The following is a 16,396-nucleotide window of genomic DNA, read 5'->3' on the forward strand; positions in this document are numbered from 1 at the left end:
GTATGTCTATTCAAACAGACTCTTACCAAATATTCTATTCGCAAGATTTCGCAAGAGCATTTTAGCTTTACACATTCAAACAGCATACCATAATTTTACACACGCGTTGTGCAGAAGGTAGGTGTAATTTCGATAGACGGGTATAGCGGCAGTTTATTTGTACAATCATTTATTATGATAATGACCCTTTGACACACACCCTATATCTGACCACTAGGATATAAACACAAGTCAGTGTGAGCCATTGTGGATATCACCCGGGACAACCTGCATAGACTTGTGCAGCTCTCGTAATGTGCGTACACGCTGAAGTAACTAGTAACAAAAGATATGGAAAACAAATATAGTAAAGTGACGGGGGTGAATGGCTACCGAACACAATAGTGAAATAACACTGCATCACGGACGTGGTAACTGAGATGAACTTAATCATGTCAAGAATGTTCGATTTACCTGTCTTTTCGTTCATTTGCATTATCGATCGATATCTTTCATTGTATGAAAGAATAGAGAAGTGAGATCGTTCACTGAACCGGCGAGGGGAGCGTAAACACTGCATCGCCATAGCAGAGGGAATAAATACAGACGACACTCGGTGAGGATGAACATGGGGATGACAGTTGTGGATTTACCTTGACTTACAGGTGAGAGAGTATGTTACGTGTTGTAACATGTGGGGCTGTTGTTGGAAATATACATAAGACAGACAAATCGGTATCTGATCGAAGTTCTGTCGTCATTACTGCAAGGCCTGTTCAGGAAGGTGGACTCAGTGAACCGCTACACGGGGCGATATTTGACAATATGGAGTCGTGTCATGTCGCCAGTTATTTATACTAATCGCCGTAGGTTATAGTATGTGAGGAAGTATTTGTAAATGTGAGGATATCATCAGTTTATGGTCGGAAACTGTGACTACCTTGGTAATGTCTCGTTCATTTAATCCTGTGGTATATTATTATCTGTTACATGTCGCAAGTTGTTTATACCAATCACCGACGGTTGTAGTATGTGGGGAAGTGTTTGTAAACGTGCCTATGCTATCAAATTTGGATCGGAAACTGTGACTACCTTGGTAATTACTCTTTCATTTAATCCTGTGGTGTATTGCCATCTGTAACCGTTCATATAGGCCTATCCGTTACATACATTGTGTCTACCTGTGTAGTGTCATGGAACACCAGATATACGATTAAACGAACGTGTACCCTAAAACACATTTATTGCACATAAAGTGCATAGAGGGGTGGTATAGTCTGCTCAGACGCTTTAGTATAGGGTGTAAAGAAACCTATTATCTTGGTTCGAATCCCCAGGCGGTAGGGTAGCCTAGTGGTTAAAGCGTCCGCTCGTCACGCTGAAGACCCGGGTTCGGTTCCCCACATGGGTACAATGTGTGAAGCCCATTTCTGGTGTCCCCCGCCGTGATGTTGCTGGAATATTGCTTAAAGAGGCGTAAAACCATACTCACTCACTCAAATCCCACACTCATTGTGATGTTTCTTTGTTTAAACCATAATCATCGGTTTCACGTTAGTGGTAAACATTTAACACGTGCATGACTTCGGGCTTTCCTCCTTCATCACGTTGACACTACATGGTATAACTGGAGGACACGTCAAGCGGCACCACCAACACTTCATCAGCCCTCAACCATAACCCAGTTCACGCGGTGTATATCGATTAACATTGTACACGGGTATAAACACTCAAGTGGTTCAGTCACATGGCGTGACGTGCAACAGATAGTAAACACACATGACTGATGGTGTCTCAAAATACAAATAAACAGAAATGATTCTTCGACTTTGACGCATTTCATATGGGCATTATACCGGTATTTTGGACCTTAAGTTTGAAGTGTTTTGATTGGTTGGTTTTCCAACCAAATATTCCAGCTATATGGCGGCGTGAAGTGTTTTGGAGACCTGTTTTCAACCCAGTAACGTTATGATTACATACATGTATATACGGTTTAGGTTAAATCTAGTTTTCAAGAGAATTCTTTCCTTCGCCATGCTGTTAAATCACAAATTAATTACAGTATTATCAGATCATGTATCAGATTGTAAATGTGTCATTTTATAAATGATGTGTATAATAACAGATTAAGTATGAATTATATTTTTCTTTGTGAATGTTGTTTTACGCCGCACTCAGCAATTGTCTAGCTGCATGGCAGCGGTCTGTAAATAATCGATTCTGGGCCAGACAATCCCGTGATCAACTGCATGAGCATATCAATAAGCATAATTCTGAATGGTAGATAATAAACATTTTAATTATTCCTAACGATATTTACCAACTGAGTTTTGGTTTTACGGCCCTTTTGCAATATTCCAGCAACATCACGGCGGGGACACCAGAAATGGGCTTCACACATTGTACCCATGTGGGGAAGTCTTCAGCGTGACGAGCCAACGTTGGCTCACTAGGCCGACCGCCCCGGGTTCGAAGTTGCATAACATGGGTACAATGCTGATGGGGCCCATTTCTGGTGTCCCCGCCGTGATGTTGCTGGAATATTGCTAAAAGCGGCGTAAAACCAAACTCAGTCAGTCAGTCTAATGCTGTATACCAGAAGAAGAAGGAGGAGAAGAAGAAGAAGAAGAAGTGTATTGTATTTTATCCCTCCGGCCTACATACAGAGTATACAATACATACAGTAACTCACACAGTTAGATGTTTAGTATTACATCAATTTGGACATACAATATTTTTCAATGCATTATTTTTTAAACTTGTTGTATGTTTTAAATGTGGTTGTATACCAGACCGATGTATATCCCCTAATTGTGTATACCAAATGGGGCGGTGGGGTAGTCTAGTGGTTAAAGCGTTCGCTCGTCACGCCGAAGACCCGGGTTCGAATCCCCACATGGGTACAATGTGTGAAGCCCATTTCTGGTGTCCCCGCCGTGATATTGCTGGAATATTGCTAAAAGCGGCGTAAAACCAAACTCAGTCAGTCAGTTGATACCAAACAGTTGTAAACATGTAACTTGGCGATATATACCAACTCCACAAAGCCACGCGTTGTATGGCATCCATTGCCTACTCTTCTCAACCTTAACCCAGTTCATGCAGCGTATATCGATTAGTATTGATCACCAAAGTGATACAATTACGTATATCACAAATCGGATGATCAGAATCATAATTCAGATTACAGATTACTCTCTGAATTATATGTACGCCGTTTATCAACTTGAATATAGCTCGGAAGTATATACCAAACAATCCTGCAGCTCCTGGTAGAACGGTAAACAAGGAATAGATTAGCTGATGAAGGAATTCCCCACGTGATGGGAGGCGGTCCAACTGTAGCCGTGGATCGATAGTAACATCACAGAGATGCAGTACAGGTCCATCACGCTCTGAGTGGTCAGTGGTCAGGCAATATTACAAGATGGTGGTGAGTTATAGATAATTTATCACCGCTGGTGGCACCTTCAGTGATGTGACCGTGATCCGTATACATTGTCCCTTTATATGTAGCACAGTGTTACCAGTGGTGTAATCGTAACTGTAACGTCGAAATCACTGTTGACTGTGTACGCTAGGGCTACATGTAGGCCCTGGTTTTGTTATATAACGTATCGTTGTATGTATAATGTAGACGTAAAACATAGATTCACTCACTTTACATCATTGCAGTTGGTTGTATCACACGTTTAGGTAGGTATACATACAAGTACATTGTGCATGTATGGTGGTCTAGGATGTACAATATCCCTGCTTGTGATATAGCTTGTGATATACTCTTCTCGATGGTTGTGCTGTAGGTAGATGAAGGATGGGAGTTTGAGGTTGTGGATGGATGAAGGATGGGAGTTTGAGGTTGTGGGTGGATGAAGGATGGGAGTTTGGTTTGTGGATGGATGAAGGATGGGAGTTTAGGTTGTGGATGAATGAAGGATGGGAGTTTGGGTAGTGGGTGGATGAAGGATGGGAGTTTGTGGCTGTGGATGGATGAAGGATGGGAGTTTGGGGGATGAAGGATGGGAGTTTGGGTTGATGGTGGATGAAGGATGGGAGTTTGTGTTGTGGATGGATGAAGAATAGGAGTTAAGGCTGTGGGTGGATGAAGGATGGGAGTTTGAGTTGTGGATGGATGAAGGATGGGAGTTTGTGTTGTGGATGGATGAAGAATAGAAGTTTAGGCTGTGGATGGATGAAGGATGGGAGTTTGGGTTGTGGGTGGATGAAGGATGAGAGTTTGGGTTGTGGGTGGATGAAGGATGGGAGTTTGTGGTTGTGGATGGATGAAGGATGGGAGTTTGGGTTGTGGATGGGTGAAGGATGGGAGTTTAGGTTGTGGGTGGATGAAGGATGGGAGTTTTGGTAGTGCGTGGATGAAGGATGTGAATTCGGATTGTGGATGGATGAAGGATGTGAGTTTGGGTTGTGGATGGATGAAGAATAGGAGTTTTGGTAGTGGGTGGATGAAGGATGTGAATTCGGATTGTGGGTGGACGGAGGATGGGAGTTTGAGATTGTACTATAAATTGTTTGCAGATCAGGTCCTTTTAATACTACCTCCCTGTGCAGGTGTTTCTGTAGGAACCCTATATAAGTTCAGAAATACATAGCGAGACACATTTGTAACGCTCTGGTCAGTTGTCATGCATAGAATTCTGTAAGCTTTTTAAGGGTCAAGGGCCATTGTGCAGGACTTGTCTAAATCTGTGGTGTTAATTAACCCAACCAACCCAGACCAAGTGGCAGATTTATCTGACGAGCCATGTATCACCCAGTAGTGCTGTAGGCGCCACGAAGTGGTATCATTAGCATTGATCGCGTATACAGCAATGCCACAATGCTACCGATTGGGTGCCCAGTTATGAGGGAGACCGTGAAAGTCATTCATGTCTAATTCACTGTTGGCCTCATCCTTTGTCGGCGATCAATACAATGTGGCTTCAAGAACAGCCAGTGCTATTTATAAGTAGCTATTGCGTCGCTCCTGATGATCCTATGTCCGCTGACATGAGTCCGATGGTGGACAGCGGTGACCACCTGATGGAGTGATGTCTGAGGTGGCTGGAGGCTTTTAACATAAATGTTTAATTGTGGGAAAGGGTTTTAAAATTCTGAAAACATAAATGTGCTATACCGGTTACATTATTACACAGTTTGTTTACAAATAGCTATAGCTACTATACATGGAATTTATACAACGAACCCTGGCTATATACCGTTATATAATGCATTAACAAATTGGTTTGGGATTTAACCAGACTGACTGATCAATACCGATCTGATTAGACAAGACATCATTGTGGTTTGTAACCTGTCTGTGTTTATTAGATATTATTGCTATACGGGGTCGGTAGATCTCTGCTGGGGTTAACTAGCAGGTGGACACATCAACACGCTCGTCCTAATCAACTCCCCGTATCTTCATCTGTCGGGTGTCGGGGGTGGGGTTATTATGTCCCCAGGATCCCCACGCTTAACGCCAACTGCAATCCGTGATGTTGTAATGAATGGGCATGTTATATAGATGTACAGTGTCGCAGATGCTTTTTACCGAATGTGGATTTGGAATAAAACGTGATAATGTGTTTGGTATTACGGATGTGATAGTGTTGTGTGCGTGGTATCACAGATGTGATAATGAAATGGGCGTATTGTACGGATGTATAATGTCGCAGATGTGGTTGATCAGATGTTCTAATGTTGTGGATGTGGATGTTGAATTGGATGTGGTATAAAACGTGATAATGTGTTTGTTATTACCAATGGGATGATGTGGCGTATTAACGCCATGGATGTGACATGACACTGATGCATTAGTGGCATAGATGTGGTGCGACGGATGTAATGAAGTCCTGCATGTAACATAGCAAAATAAAATTCCAATATATCTTGAGTCATAATACTAACTGGCGAAAGAAACCCCAAAAAGGCCTGTTAAAAGCCACAGAGTTTCAATAAGACTGCAATCGCGGCAACATTGAAAACTAGATTAAAAGCTGTCAATCAATTTCGGGTGTCAAATGTGTAACAGTTGGTAAGTTGGTTGGTTGGTTGTTTAAAGTGGCACTCAGCAATATTCTAGCTATATAGCGGCGGACTGTAAGCAATCGAGTCTGGACTAGACAATCCAGTGATCAACAGCATGAGCATCGCTCTACGCAATTTGGACACGATGACATGTGTCAACCAAGCCAGCGAGCCTGACCACCCGATCCCCTTCGTTGCCTTTCACGACAAGCATGTGTAACACCTTCGTTACTCTTACGGTTTCTGAGAAAATGCACTATTCTCAACAAACAGTAGACATTCTTTGACTGGCATTCTAGAAGTTGAGGCTATGAAGAATGAAGACAATTTTATGGATAAACAACTTCTTTCTTCTGTATAGTCGACGTTTCGACATAGATTCTAATGTCGTTGTCAAGCAACTTGACAAGCAGACCAAGTCATGAGCTTTTATGGCATCATGTCATGCAGGTTATCTAACAATAATAAATACATTAGTGTGTTTGTGCGTATGCGTGTGCGTGCATAAAATCCCAAGATTTTCCGAGGTAACGTTGTCAGTTTAAAAATGTGTTTTTCTCTTGATCTGACAAACGGTTCATTATCATGGTCGGTTCTGCGTGTTTTAATCTCCATTCCAAACACACAATACTACTATTACTATACTGCACTTTATCATGTAACCACGCAACGAACAGAGTAAACATTGACGCGTGCTGATTCATCATTAATTCAAGTATTTTAGTGTTCGAGTGTTTTATTGTTTTGTAGCTTCCGTTGTCGTTTGCACACAACCTTGTTATAACGATTTCTGCTTTACTATATAATGTTCCATGATGACAGTAATGACTGGTCAGTGTTTCGCAGAGCGTCAATAGTACAAGTACTTATACGTTTTATCAATACCATTACGAAAAATTACAGGACTAAATCTAATATGAGAGACCGGGATGTCATATTGTTTGATTTACTTAATACTGGCAGCCTGCTCTCCATTAGTTAGATGGAACATGTAGTCACGGAAACAAGGTTCAGTGTAAAACAGGCTTGTTCTGCCATCTGAACGTAAGCGGGCCACCATGTTGTTATGTGATATTCTGTATTCGATCTCAGTTTTTATAAGTAATATGTGTTTTCAGAAGTTGATGGATGTTCTGAAAAATGATGGGTCATAAATATTTAGTTTGGCTCCTCATGTCCTCTTACATTATCACATATATACTGCGACAAATTATAGAAACTGTACAACAACTCTTCCTCACAACATTGTATAGGCTACGCGGGCGGTGGGGTAGCCTAGTGGTTAAAGGCGTTGGCTCGTCACGCCGAAGACCCGGGTTCGAATCCCCACATGGGTACAATGTGTGAAGCCCATTTCTGGTGTCCCCCGCCGTAATGTTGCTGGAATATTGCTAAAAGCAGCGTAAAACCAAAACTCAGTCAGTCAGTCAGTATAGGCTACGCACCTCATAGTCATGCGTATAATAAGTAATTATTGATGTTACAAACTTCTTAGCGCTAATACAATTTATATTAGTTAAACTGGCCCGATCTTCCACTTTCAGTATTTGCCTGTTTAGTATGTTTCCCCTTTGATTAAGTGGCGATATATGTAAATCTTCAAACCATCTGATTAACCAAACCTGAAATGTGTTCTTTAATCACAGTTCCGTATAATTTGCTCAAGAGGTCGCCTATATCCGAACAAACATTGCGCGATGTGTATCAACAACATTTCCAGTTAGTAGCGACTGAAGCTGATATTAAATGTTTGACTCTTATCGAACTGTATGACATTTAAGATGGAAACTTCAATATTGATCTACATGGTTTGAAATCTTCAACAGTCGTCCAATTGTGATGAAAGTGGAATTGCCTGTATAACCAGTCCTAATCGATCGCAGTTGCCAGAGTGTCAATATACAGCTGAAGTACGGCCATACCATTCAAACTGGTATTATTCTACATCTGAGGACTATTTAGCCTCTAATACATCTCATTGTGGCAGCAGCCTCGGGAGCGCAGCATACATAACATACCAGTTTAGGATCACGTGGACGTTGCCATAACACTTACCATACACATACAGATGCACCACACAAAGCAATCACAAATGGTGATTCTGTAGTAACATATGTTCTTAGATGTTTGGGCAGTGATTTTCGAAAACCTTATGCAAAAATCGACGTTAATAGATTCAGCAGATTTCACGTTGGAAAGATCGAAGTTGAATACACTTTTTTCAATTCTGCCTGTGCCATGACAAACCCGGTAAGGATACTGATGAGTGAGGACTCATGGGCGGATCCAATGGTGTGTGTGCGTGTGTGCGTGCGTGCGTGCGTGCGCGCGCGTGTGTGCGTGTGTTTGTTTCCTTGGGGGTTCGAAAGCACCCCTTTCTTGAAAATTACCAAAGTCTACTGCTAATGTTTTGCATTGGCGGAGTGTGTGTTCCAGGGGGTTCGAAACACCCAACACTTCCCATCCCACCCCCTTTGAAAATTCCTGGATCCGCCCATGTGAGTGATGCAGCGGCGGGTGGTGATCACATGTTCAGTACTTTGAATGCCATAATTCAAGACTCAGTGAGGATGTATTTGAACTTGTACTGGGAATGATGTCGTGGAGCATTATTATTAAGCGTCAGTGTACGAGGGCGCGGAGGATACCAGCCCTCCACCCAACACCAGAAACTCCTTACAGTTAGATGCTCTCAAAACGCTATTATCTACGTTTTCTTTGGACCGTCCAAGTTAGATATTTTTTGGTAACAAATATTGGTAATTATTGGCATTTATTACGGTTTTTATTAGTAATAAATGAACGTGTTTCTCCAACGCATTTTTGACTTTCAAGAACCATCTAGCGCTCGAGTTTTCAAGTTAGACAATAAATATCATGTCCTACCGTGTAGAGTTCAGGGTTAAGGTGTAAGCAATTCTCATTTCTGCTGCACTGGTACTTTCACCCCTGTATATATCTACCAGTCTTGGATGCTTTAATTCTAATGTGTGTTTTCAGCTTGTCGTAGGTGATGTTCCGGCCCCAGTCTAGTTCTCCTGTTCAACGGATACTTAACAGGAACAGCGTCTCTCCTGAACCATCACCGGAATCTGAGGAATTGTACAAGACGATGGACAACAATGAGTGAGTTCTCTCCCTTTATTGAAGTCATCAATCCAGATGACACGTATCTTGTGGTTGATTGAATTTGAAATAAGGGGAGATTCAGTTGATTTAAAGGTTACACGAACCCAAATATTTTCCGATCTTCTCATTTCCATTGACCATAGTAACGTTATATCTAAAACAACAACAACTGAATTAAGCCATCAACAGCTATGACATATACCTGTGTGTATAGTCTGTCCAAAATTTACTACCTCAGCCAGCTCCTTTTCCGAGTACAGGAAGTCAAAATTTAACACCAATCATAGTTCTGCACAAAATATTACCCGCTTGAACATATATATGTGGTTGCATTCAGCACAATTCATCATGTTGAAAATGACAGCACTAAATATCATAAAATATGATAAGTTTTCATCTCAGCCTGGTTTCCTGGGTCCGTTGCGCCTGCGCTACGCTCCGACACTGAGTCGGAGCGTAGCGCAGGCGCAACGGACCCAGGGGACCAGGCTGGTTTTCATATCCGCATGAATGTAAATTTTTAAAAATACACAAATCGTCCAATCAAAGCTTTTAGATTATTCGATGCACACTGGCGGTTCTTCGAAAACAGCTTGTAAAATTACGGATTCAGATTTGGGGTAGTATCAGCTGTATGCTGTCAAAGCTTGAAAAAACACAAACCGTGAACCATTCGTAAATTGAATCATTATCATCACCAAAAACATATATGAAAATAAAAAACTGTTCAAGAACACTCCATTTTGTCATATGACAACAGTTACATAGTCATGACACCCGATACTGTTATGTGGCTATAGTTAATATGTCCTGAAACGTGTTCCTCAACTTCTCATGAGAAGTAGAGTTTGGGGGAGGATTTCTGAAAGAGTAAATAAAAATATTTATCACCTACACAGTCGCAGAGTTCGTCGTTTGAAGTAACCGTGACTAGGGCTGGGACGGGTACTCGGGTACTCGAATCCGGGTCGGGTACAGTTGGAATCGAGTCCTATTTCTGGGAATCGAGTACCCGGAAAGGAGAGAATTCTGTAATAACAAGGGCAGATAATAACTTGTCTTTTTCATTATTGACGTAACACACATTTACATCATTGGTATTGTCCGATTAATGGAGGTTATGATTAACGACTGTAATTTATCTGCGCATGAGCAGTGAGTAGTCAAGTTACAGTAACAGTAGGAACGAAAAGTTTATTTTAACGAGCAATGTAAGCAATGGTGTTACTCATATTGGTTAACCAGACGTAAGTTATATAGCTTGAGATCATTTTTAATGTCTTGTTGCCACCCTTGTAAGTTTTCTATAATAATCTCTGTCAACTCGTGATTGAATATTCAGAACGTTGACAGAAGCGCTGTATTCCTTACATTTCCGGGTACTCGATTCCGATTCGGGTAAGTACATGCGGGTACTCGATTCCATTTTTTCCTACCCGTCCCAGCCCTAACCGTGACTGTAATGGCCTTCAGTTTTCTCTTTATGATTTATCTCTTTTGGTTTCACTTGTATTTCCTTTCATTATTTTTCATATTTGGTTATCGCATTTCACAGGTCGTCCAGACTGAAACCTAGCCATACCGTCTCTAGTCAGCCTGAAACAAATACCCCTAGGTAATCACTGAAATGTTGCTAGCACATTAAGCACACGTTGTTTGTTTGCTTCACGCCTCGCTCAGCAATGCTCCATCTATATCACATCAGCTTATGAAATAAGACCTGGCAAACCAATGCTTGATATTATAAGCAATCGAAATAAGAAATAAGATGACACGCAGTCACCGTCCTGTCTGTGCATAAGCACACGTTATCGGGACCTATTCTAACTCTAATGGTTCCTAATCGCACATGCCCTTAACAGTTTAAACATCTTGTATGGATGGATGCATGCATGCATGTATGCACGTAATATGCATGTAAGTTTTGTGTATAAATATACATATATTATAAACGTTATCAAAATATTACTTGGCTGAAACAGTCGCCGATATACCTTCGAATATAAAAAGCCCCAAGGTCTGTGCTTTCTCCTGCCAGGCAGTTGTATATATTATTATAGTTTGCCACCGGAGACATTAGTAGATGTTCCCCGAGTCCTAAGGTTCGATGTGTATGACCTGATAAGTTTATTAATTACGGAAAATATTTTCTCTGCTTTGTTTACTATCTTATGTTCATATTTTGTCTGTTTATTTATTTTGCACTTTTGTTTTTTCTGATTATTTACACCAGGCCTCTACCAAACGTTGTCTTTCCCGCTCGACTCCCGCCATTGAACTCGCACAGGTTTGAACAGATTGTTTTGTGTTTTGTAACTACCAGAACCGTTTGTCACCATTCGTGTCATTCCGGCCTTCAGTAAAACATTCATTCGTCACCACTCGCCCCTTTCCGTAACCTGCAAGAAGACTTGTCCCGGAATAACACGAGTTGGTCACGAATGTAAAACATTTAACGAAAACGGGCGAGTGGTGCCGAATGGTGACGTGTGTTCTATTCGAGATTATCCAGGCGCTTCCAGCAATGCCGATTTCACACCAGGTTAGGTAACATCCCTGGTGATATAGAGTCGGACTGGCGTCACACAGTTTAGACTTATAGCTTTCCTTATGCATTAACATAGAAAGGACTGTCTTGCTTAAACACACACATAAAGGGCTGATAATTTAACCAAAATATCTCACGACAGTATTTAATGTAATGTAATGTAATGTAATGTAATTAAAGAGGGGACTGACAGATTCATTTAAACTTCTTTATATTATTTTGTTTCTATGACGGTTAATTCTCCAACAAATACCTTAATAATCCTTTACCTGGAAGGCGTTTCCGAGACTAAACATTTTAAAATATTGCTTCGTTTGAATTTGATAATTTGCTATCAATATATAACATTGTGTTTGTGTTTCGCATTTGAACATGTGCTAACTTTATCTGGTCGCTGTATGGCTAAAATCGCCGGTGCGACAATAAATTTCAACTTACTCACTGTTTGTGCTCTATTGCTAACTTACTATAACATTTGGTCTACACTCTGCCTCATTGCCAGGGATGACACCGATTCCCAATTTCAAGTTCTTAATCTGTTTAACTGGATATTATATGTAATGCAAATTCGATAAAAGTTTTACGTAGTTTTAGGAGATAGTTAGAGAAAGAATTAATTAGTGAACTTTGCTATAGACGACCCCTCAACCTCATACCCTAGTGGCAAAGCTACCATGGCCTGACGCTTATATATGCAAATACATGTAAATGAGAAAATGTACTTGCTAGCTTAACTAAAACCGTTGTGATTGTGATTGCATATTCTAACTACTTGTCGATCTACACAACATAGATGACTCAACCATATAAATGGAATACTGCCAGACATTGTCCTTTTCTCGCGACCTTTAGAAACTAAAATATAATTGGTAAACATACCAAAAGTTCGCGATTGCGAGATCGCTAGAACAACCCCGATGGCTTAGTGTATATGTAAGTCGTGATCTCAACGCAAGATTAAATTATTTCCTTAGGTTTAATATAATGTTATACCTTATCAATGTTTCAGGTCTCATCACCTTTATATATCACATCACAATATGCAAACCAAAGCTCTAGATTTTCTGGGTGGTGGGGTAGCCTAGCGGTTAAAGCGTTCGCTCGTCACGCCGAAGGACCAGGTTCGATTCCCAACATGGGTACAATATGTGAAGCCCATTTCTGGTGTCCCCCCGAAATATTGCTAAATGCGGCGTAAAACCAAGTCACTCACTCACTCTAACCTTTCTACTACGAGGTTTATTGCTATCCTGGCCCAGTTGCGGCACAATAATGCGATAGAAAGTAACTGGAAAAACATATCAGAGGTATTAGATACTTAATGATAGGTGATCGTGATGAAAGAAGACAGAAAGTCGTACAAAATAAAAAGAGGAACTTTGCTGGCTCTTTTGTACAACCAGGATGAAAAAGTAATTGTTTTATCTGATCATAAGTTTATATCATTTATATGCTTAAATATAATATCTTGCAAATTATAGCAATATTGTTGTATGTACTATGTGTTGAAATATGTATACCAAATGGCTTCAGTACAAACTGCGGTGGCTTTTTAAATCATTTCTTAAAATAGAAGTTAACGTTGTGTCAATCATCTTGCCTCTAAGATCACAATGTAGTGTAAGCCCCATTCCCGTGTTCATGGGTTTCTCTGGTGAACATACCCGTGAAGATCCGGGGTAGAATTGGTCTTCAGTAACCCATGCTTGTCTCCACCCGTGAAGATCCGGGGTAGAATTGGTCTTCAGTAACCCATGCTTGTCTCCACCCGTGAAGATCCGGGTTAGAATTGGTCTTCAGTAACCCATGCTTGTCTCCACCCGTGAAGATCCGGGTTAGAATTGGTCTTCAGTAACCCATGCTTGTCTCCACCCGTCTGTGAAAGATGCTTGTCTCCACCCGTGAAGATCCGGGGTAGAATTGGTCTTCAGTAACCCATGCTTGTCTCCACCCGTGAAGATCCTTGCTTGTCTCCACCCGTGAAGATCCGGGTTAGAATTGTTCTTCAGTAACCCATGCTTGTCTCCACCCGTGAAGATCCGGGTTAGAATTGTTCTTCAGTAACCCATGCTTGTCGTAAGAGGCGACTAACGGGATCGGGTGGTCAGGCTCGCTGGCTTGGTTGACACATGTCATCGTCTCCCAATTGCGTGGATCGATGCTCATGCTGTTGATCCCTGGATTGTCTGGTCCAGACTCGATTATATACAGACCGCCGCCATATAACTGGAATATTGCTGAGTGCGGCGTTAAACAACAACAACAACCAACTCTGGTAAACGTCTGAATCCTGTATCACTTTGAACTATCCCCGATATTAAGCTGACACCCCGTGATATAACGGGGGTATTGTTAAAAGCGGCGTCGTCAAAAAAACACACCTAACTGACACCAATATGTTGAATGTGAGCATATTGTTCCTGTTTAAACATGTGAGCATATTGTTCCTGTTTAAACATGTGTGTGTCTCGGTGAAGAGGAAATAAATTGTGATGAGGGGAAAAAACAGGAAGGATTTCATTTGAACCGTTTTTGTGAATATTTATGCTAACAAAATCCTAAAATAAAATATCTGTTCATTATACACTAAATATAGTGGGGCGTGGGCGGTGGGGGGTCATGATGATTTTAAGTGTGTGTGTCACCCATTTTGTTCTTGGGGGGTAGTTTGCCTTTTTTTCAGTTTAGTTTTTTAATGAAACAATATGCACACGGAAATGTTTTTAATCTATTTTCTGTCCGGTTCATAATACACGGGTACTAAACCAGAACTAGAAACTGGTGTGATCGATTATGTCGTGCAAGACTTGCCTTTTAATAACAAACTGTTTTCCGATGAAATATACACTGAAAACCTCACTGACAATATAGGCCAATGTAGTTATTGATGGAACACCTTGACTATGGAGGTGACCAAACATACGGGCTTATTGTGTGAAAACAAATCCAACAGGCTTGCCCACCGGGTAATGACGTGCCCTACATATGCCTTTGAATGCGGGAACAATATGTTTTCATGTCCCGTCGTATATATGGGGAAATAACAAAGTGCTCTATACACGCTCTTGAATCAGGGAACAATATGTTTTCATGTCCCGTTGTATATATGGGGAAATAACAAAGAGATTTTGCAGCTATTCCGTTTAATTTGGCCATCAGTATTGTAGTTCTCATCTCAAACTTGAACCAAGAAAATATTCAAAACGGGATTTTCACTAATTGTGTTTTTTGCGTAAAACATATTTTTTGAAATTTCAAAATTTAGATCACTTGGTAATGTACCGGTAGATAAAAAAGATTTACTGACCTAAGCGATGAAACATCGATGATTTTTTGCCACCATTGATCGGTGTTAATTCAGGATGAAAGTAATGTATAAGCATATTATTCTATTCTTGTACTCTTTAGCTGATACCAAAATGATATTGTACTCCATTTAGAGAGAGATTCGTTGATATTTTTTTCTGATGTATATTTCATAAATATATTTTACAGGAAATACAGAAATGATCAATACTTACTGGAAAATTGTAATAAGTCGGTCAATCTATTTTGTCTTAATATGATCGTAAGTGTACGGGAATCGTGATGAAAAGATTGATTCCATATGAAACCGGCAGCTTGAGTTATCTCCCTTTCATGGATTAGTTCTGTATTCTGCGTTCAAAAACAATTATTGCCGAAACATTAACACACTGATGAGTGTTAGGTGTATACACATAGGACTTAGATGAGGAGACAATGCATATACATGATGTTGACATTTTGACGGGTTGACAACCAGCTGAATATAAAATGCCCTGCTATTGCTTTACACGTTTATCGTCCCAGGTGACCAGTATTCCCTGGACAATATGTTAGTAGTATCGAGTTGATTCGCGTATAGTGTTATTAACCGGGCAATGCCGACTCAACGTTCTGTTAATGTCGAAAACCTGATCAATGTTTGGGGGCGTATTTCCACATACGGCTATTGATTTCTGCTTTGATTTGGTAGTTGTCTAATATGCCATTTAAAGTACCCCACCCTTGGTATCCGCAGAGACCATATAATAATAGATTACTAATGTATGGTCTCTGGTAGAGCTGTGACGATATATCGTAGTATCGATAATCGTGATACCTTTTCTGACAATAAATATATCGATACATTTTATCGTATCGTGATATGTATCGTTGACCTAAAATTGTGAATTTTCACTAGAAATTGACGGTTATATCAAAATTTACACTATTATCAAAATACACTTTTTTAAAGAAAATAACTAAAGATAGCATATCGTGATACGCATCGTATCGAATCGTATCGTTCCAAGATATCGCGATACGTATCGTGAAATTTCTCTATCGTCACACCTCTAGTCTCTGGTATCCGGTACTTAGTACGCCATATTCCGAGTTCGAATCCCGGTTGGCTTCTGAGTGTGTTGTCAGCACTTTATTAATACCCGTTAGTTCCACGTTAGTTCCATGCTTCATGAGGTGAGATATTCAGAGCCTCTAAAAATGTACACTTACATATTTAGATCGGTTACATTACAGTAAGGGTTTGGCAAGAGAGAAACTATAATATGGTTCGTGAAATGTAAAATAGACGAGGGAACTAACCGGATTCTAACCCGGATCTTCACGAGTTTGCCCAGGATGTTTTGTATTGTTGTGATATAACCAGTAGGACATGAGTATATCCAAAACACGACTCCTCTTCAA

The 16,396-nt window shown here is 40.6% G+C and overlaps 1 protein-coding gene across 4 annotated transcripts in view; it reads left to right on the forward strand.

Annotated features, from left to right (window-relative positions):
* The first annotated feature begins 442 nt into the window (after nt 1-442).
* LOC124286559 (transient receptor potential cation channel subfamily A member 1 homolog) overlaps nt 443-16,396 on the forward strand; it is a 69,471-nt gene continuing 53,517 nt past the window's right edge. Inside the window, exons 1-4 of one of the 4 annotated variants that reach the window (XM_046722926.1) lie at nt 443-644; nt 9,010-9,135; nt 10,694-10,753; nt 11,372-11,425. In XM_046722926.1, coding sequence (XP_046578882.1) covers nt 9,023-9,135; nt 10,694-10,753; nt 11,372-11,425 — 227 coding nt within the window. In that variant the 5' untranslated portion in view covers nt 443-644; nt 9,010-9,022. Of the gene's footprint in view, nt 645-3,400; nt 3,416-9,009; nt 9,136-10,693; nt 10,754-11,371; nt 11,426-16,396 lie in introns of those variants that run through there. The other 3 variants (XM_046722927.1, XM_046722928.1, XM_046722929.1) reach the window with 3 other exon arrangements.

The sequence above is a fragment of the Haliotis rubra genome, unplaced genomic scaffold, assembly GCF_003918875.1.
Source record: "Haliotis rubra isolate DU_JTF1 unplaced genomic scaffold, ASM391887v1 Scf386, whole genome shotgun sequence".
NCBI classification, from domain to species: domain Eukaryota; kingdom Metazoa; phylum Mollusca; class Gastropoda; order Lepetellida; family Haliotidae; genus Haliotis; species Haliotis rubra.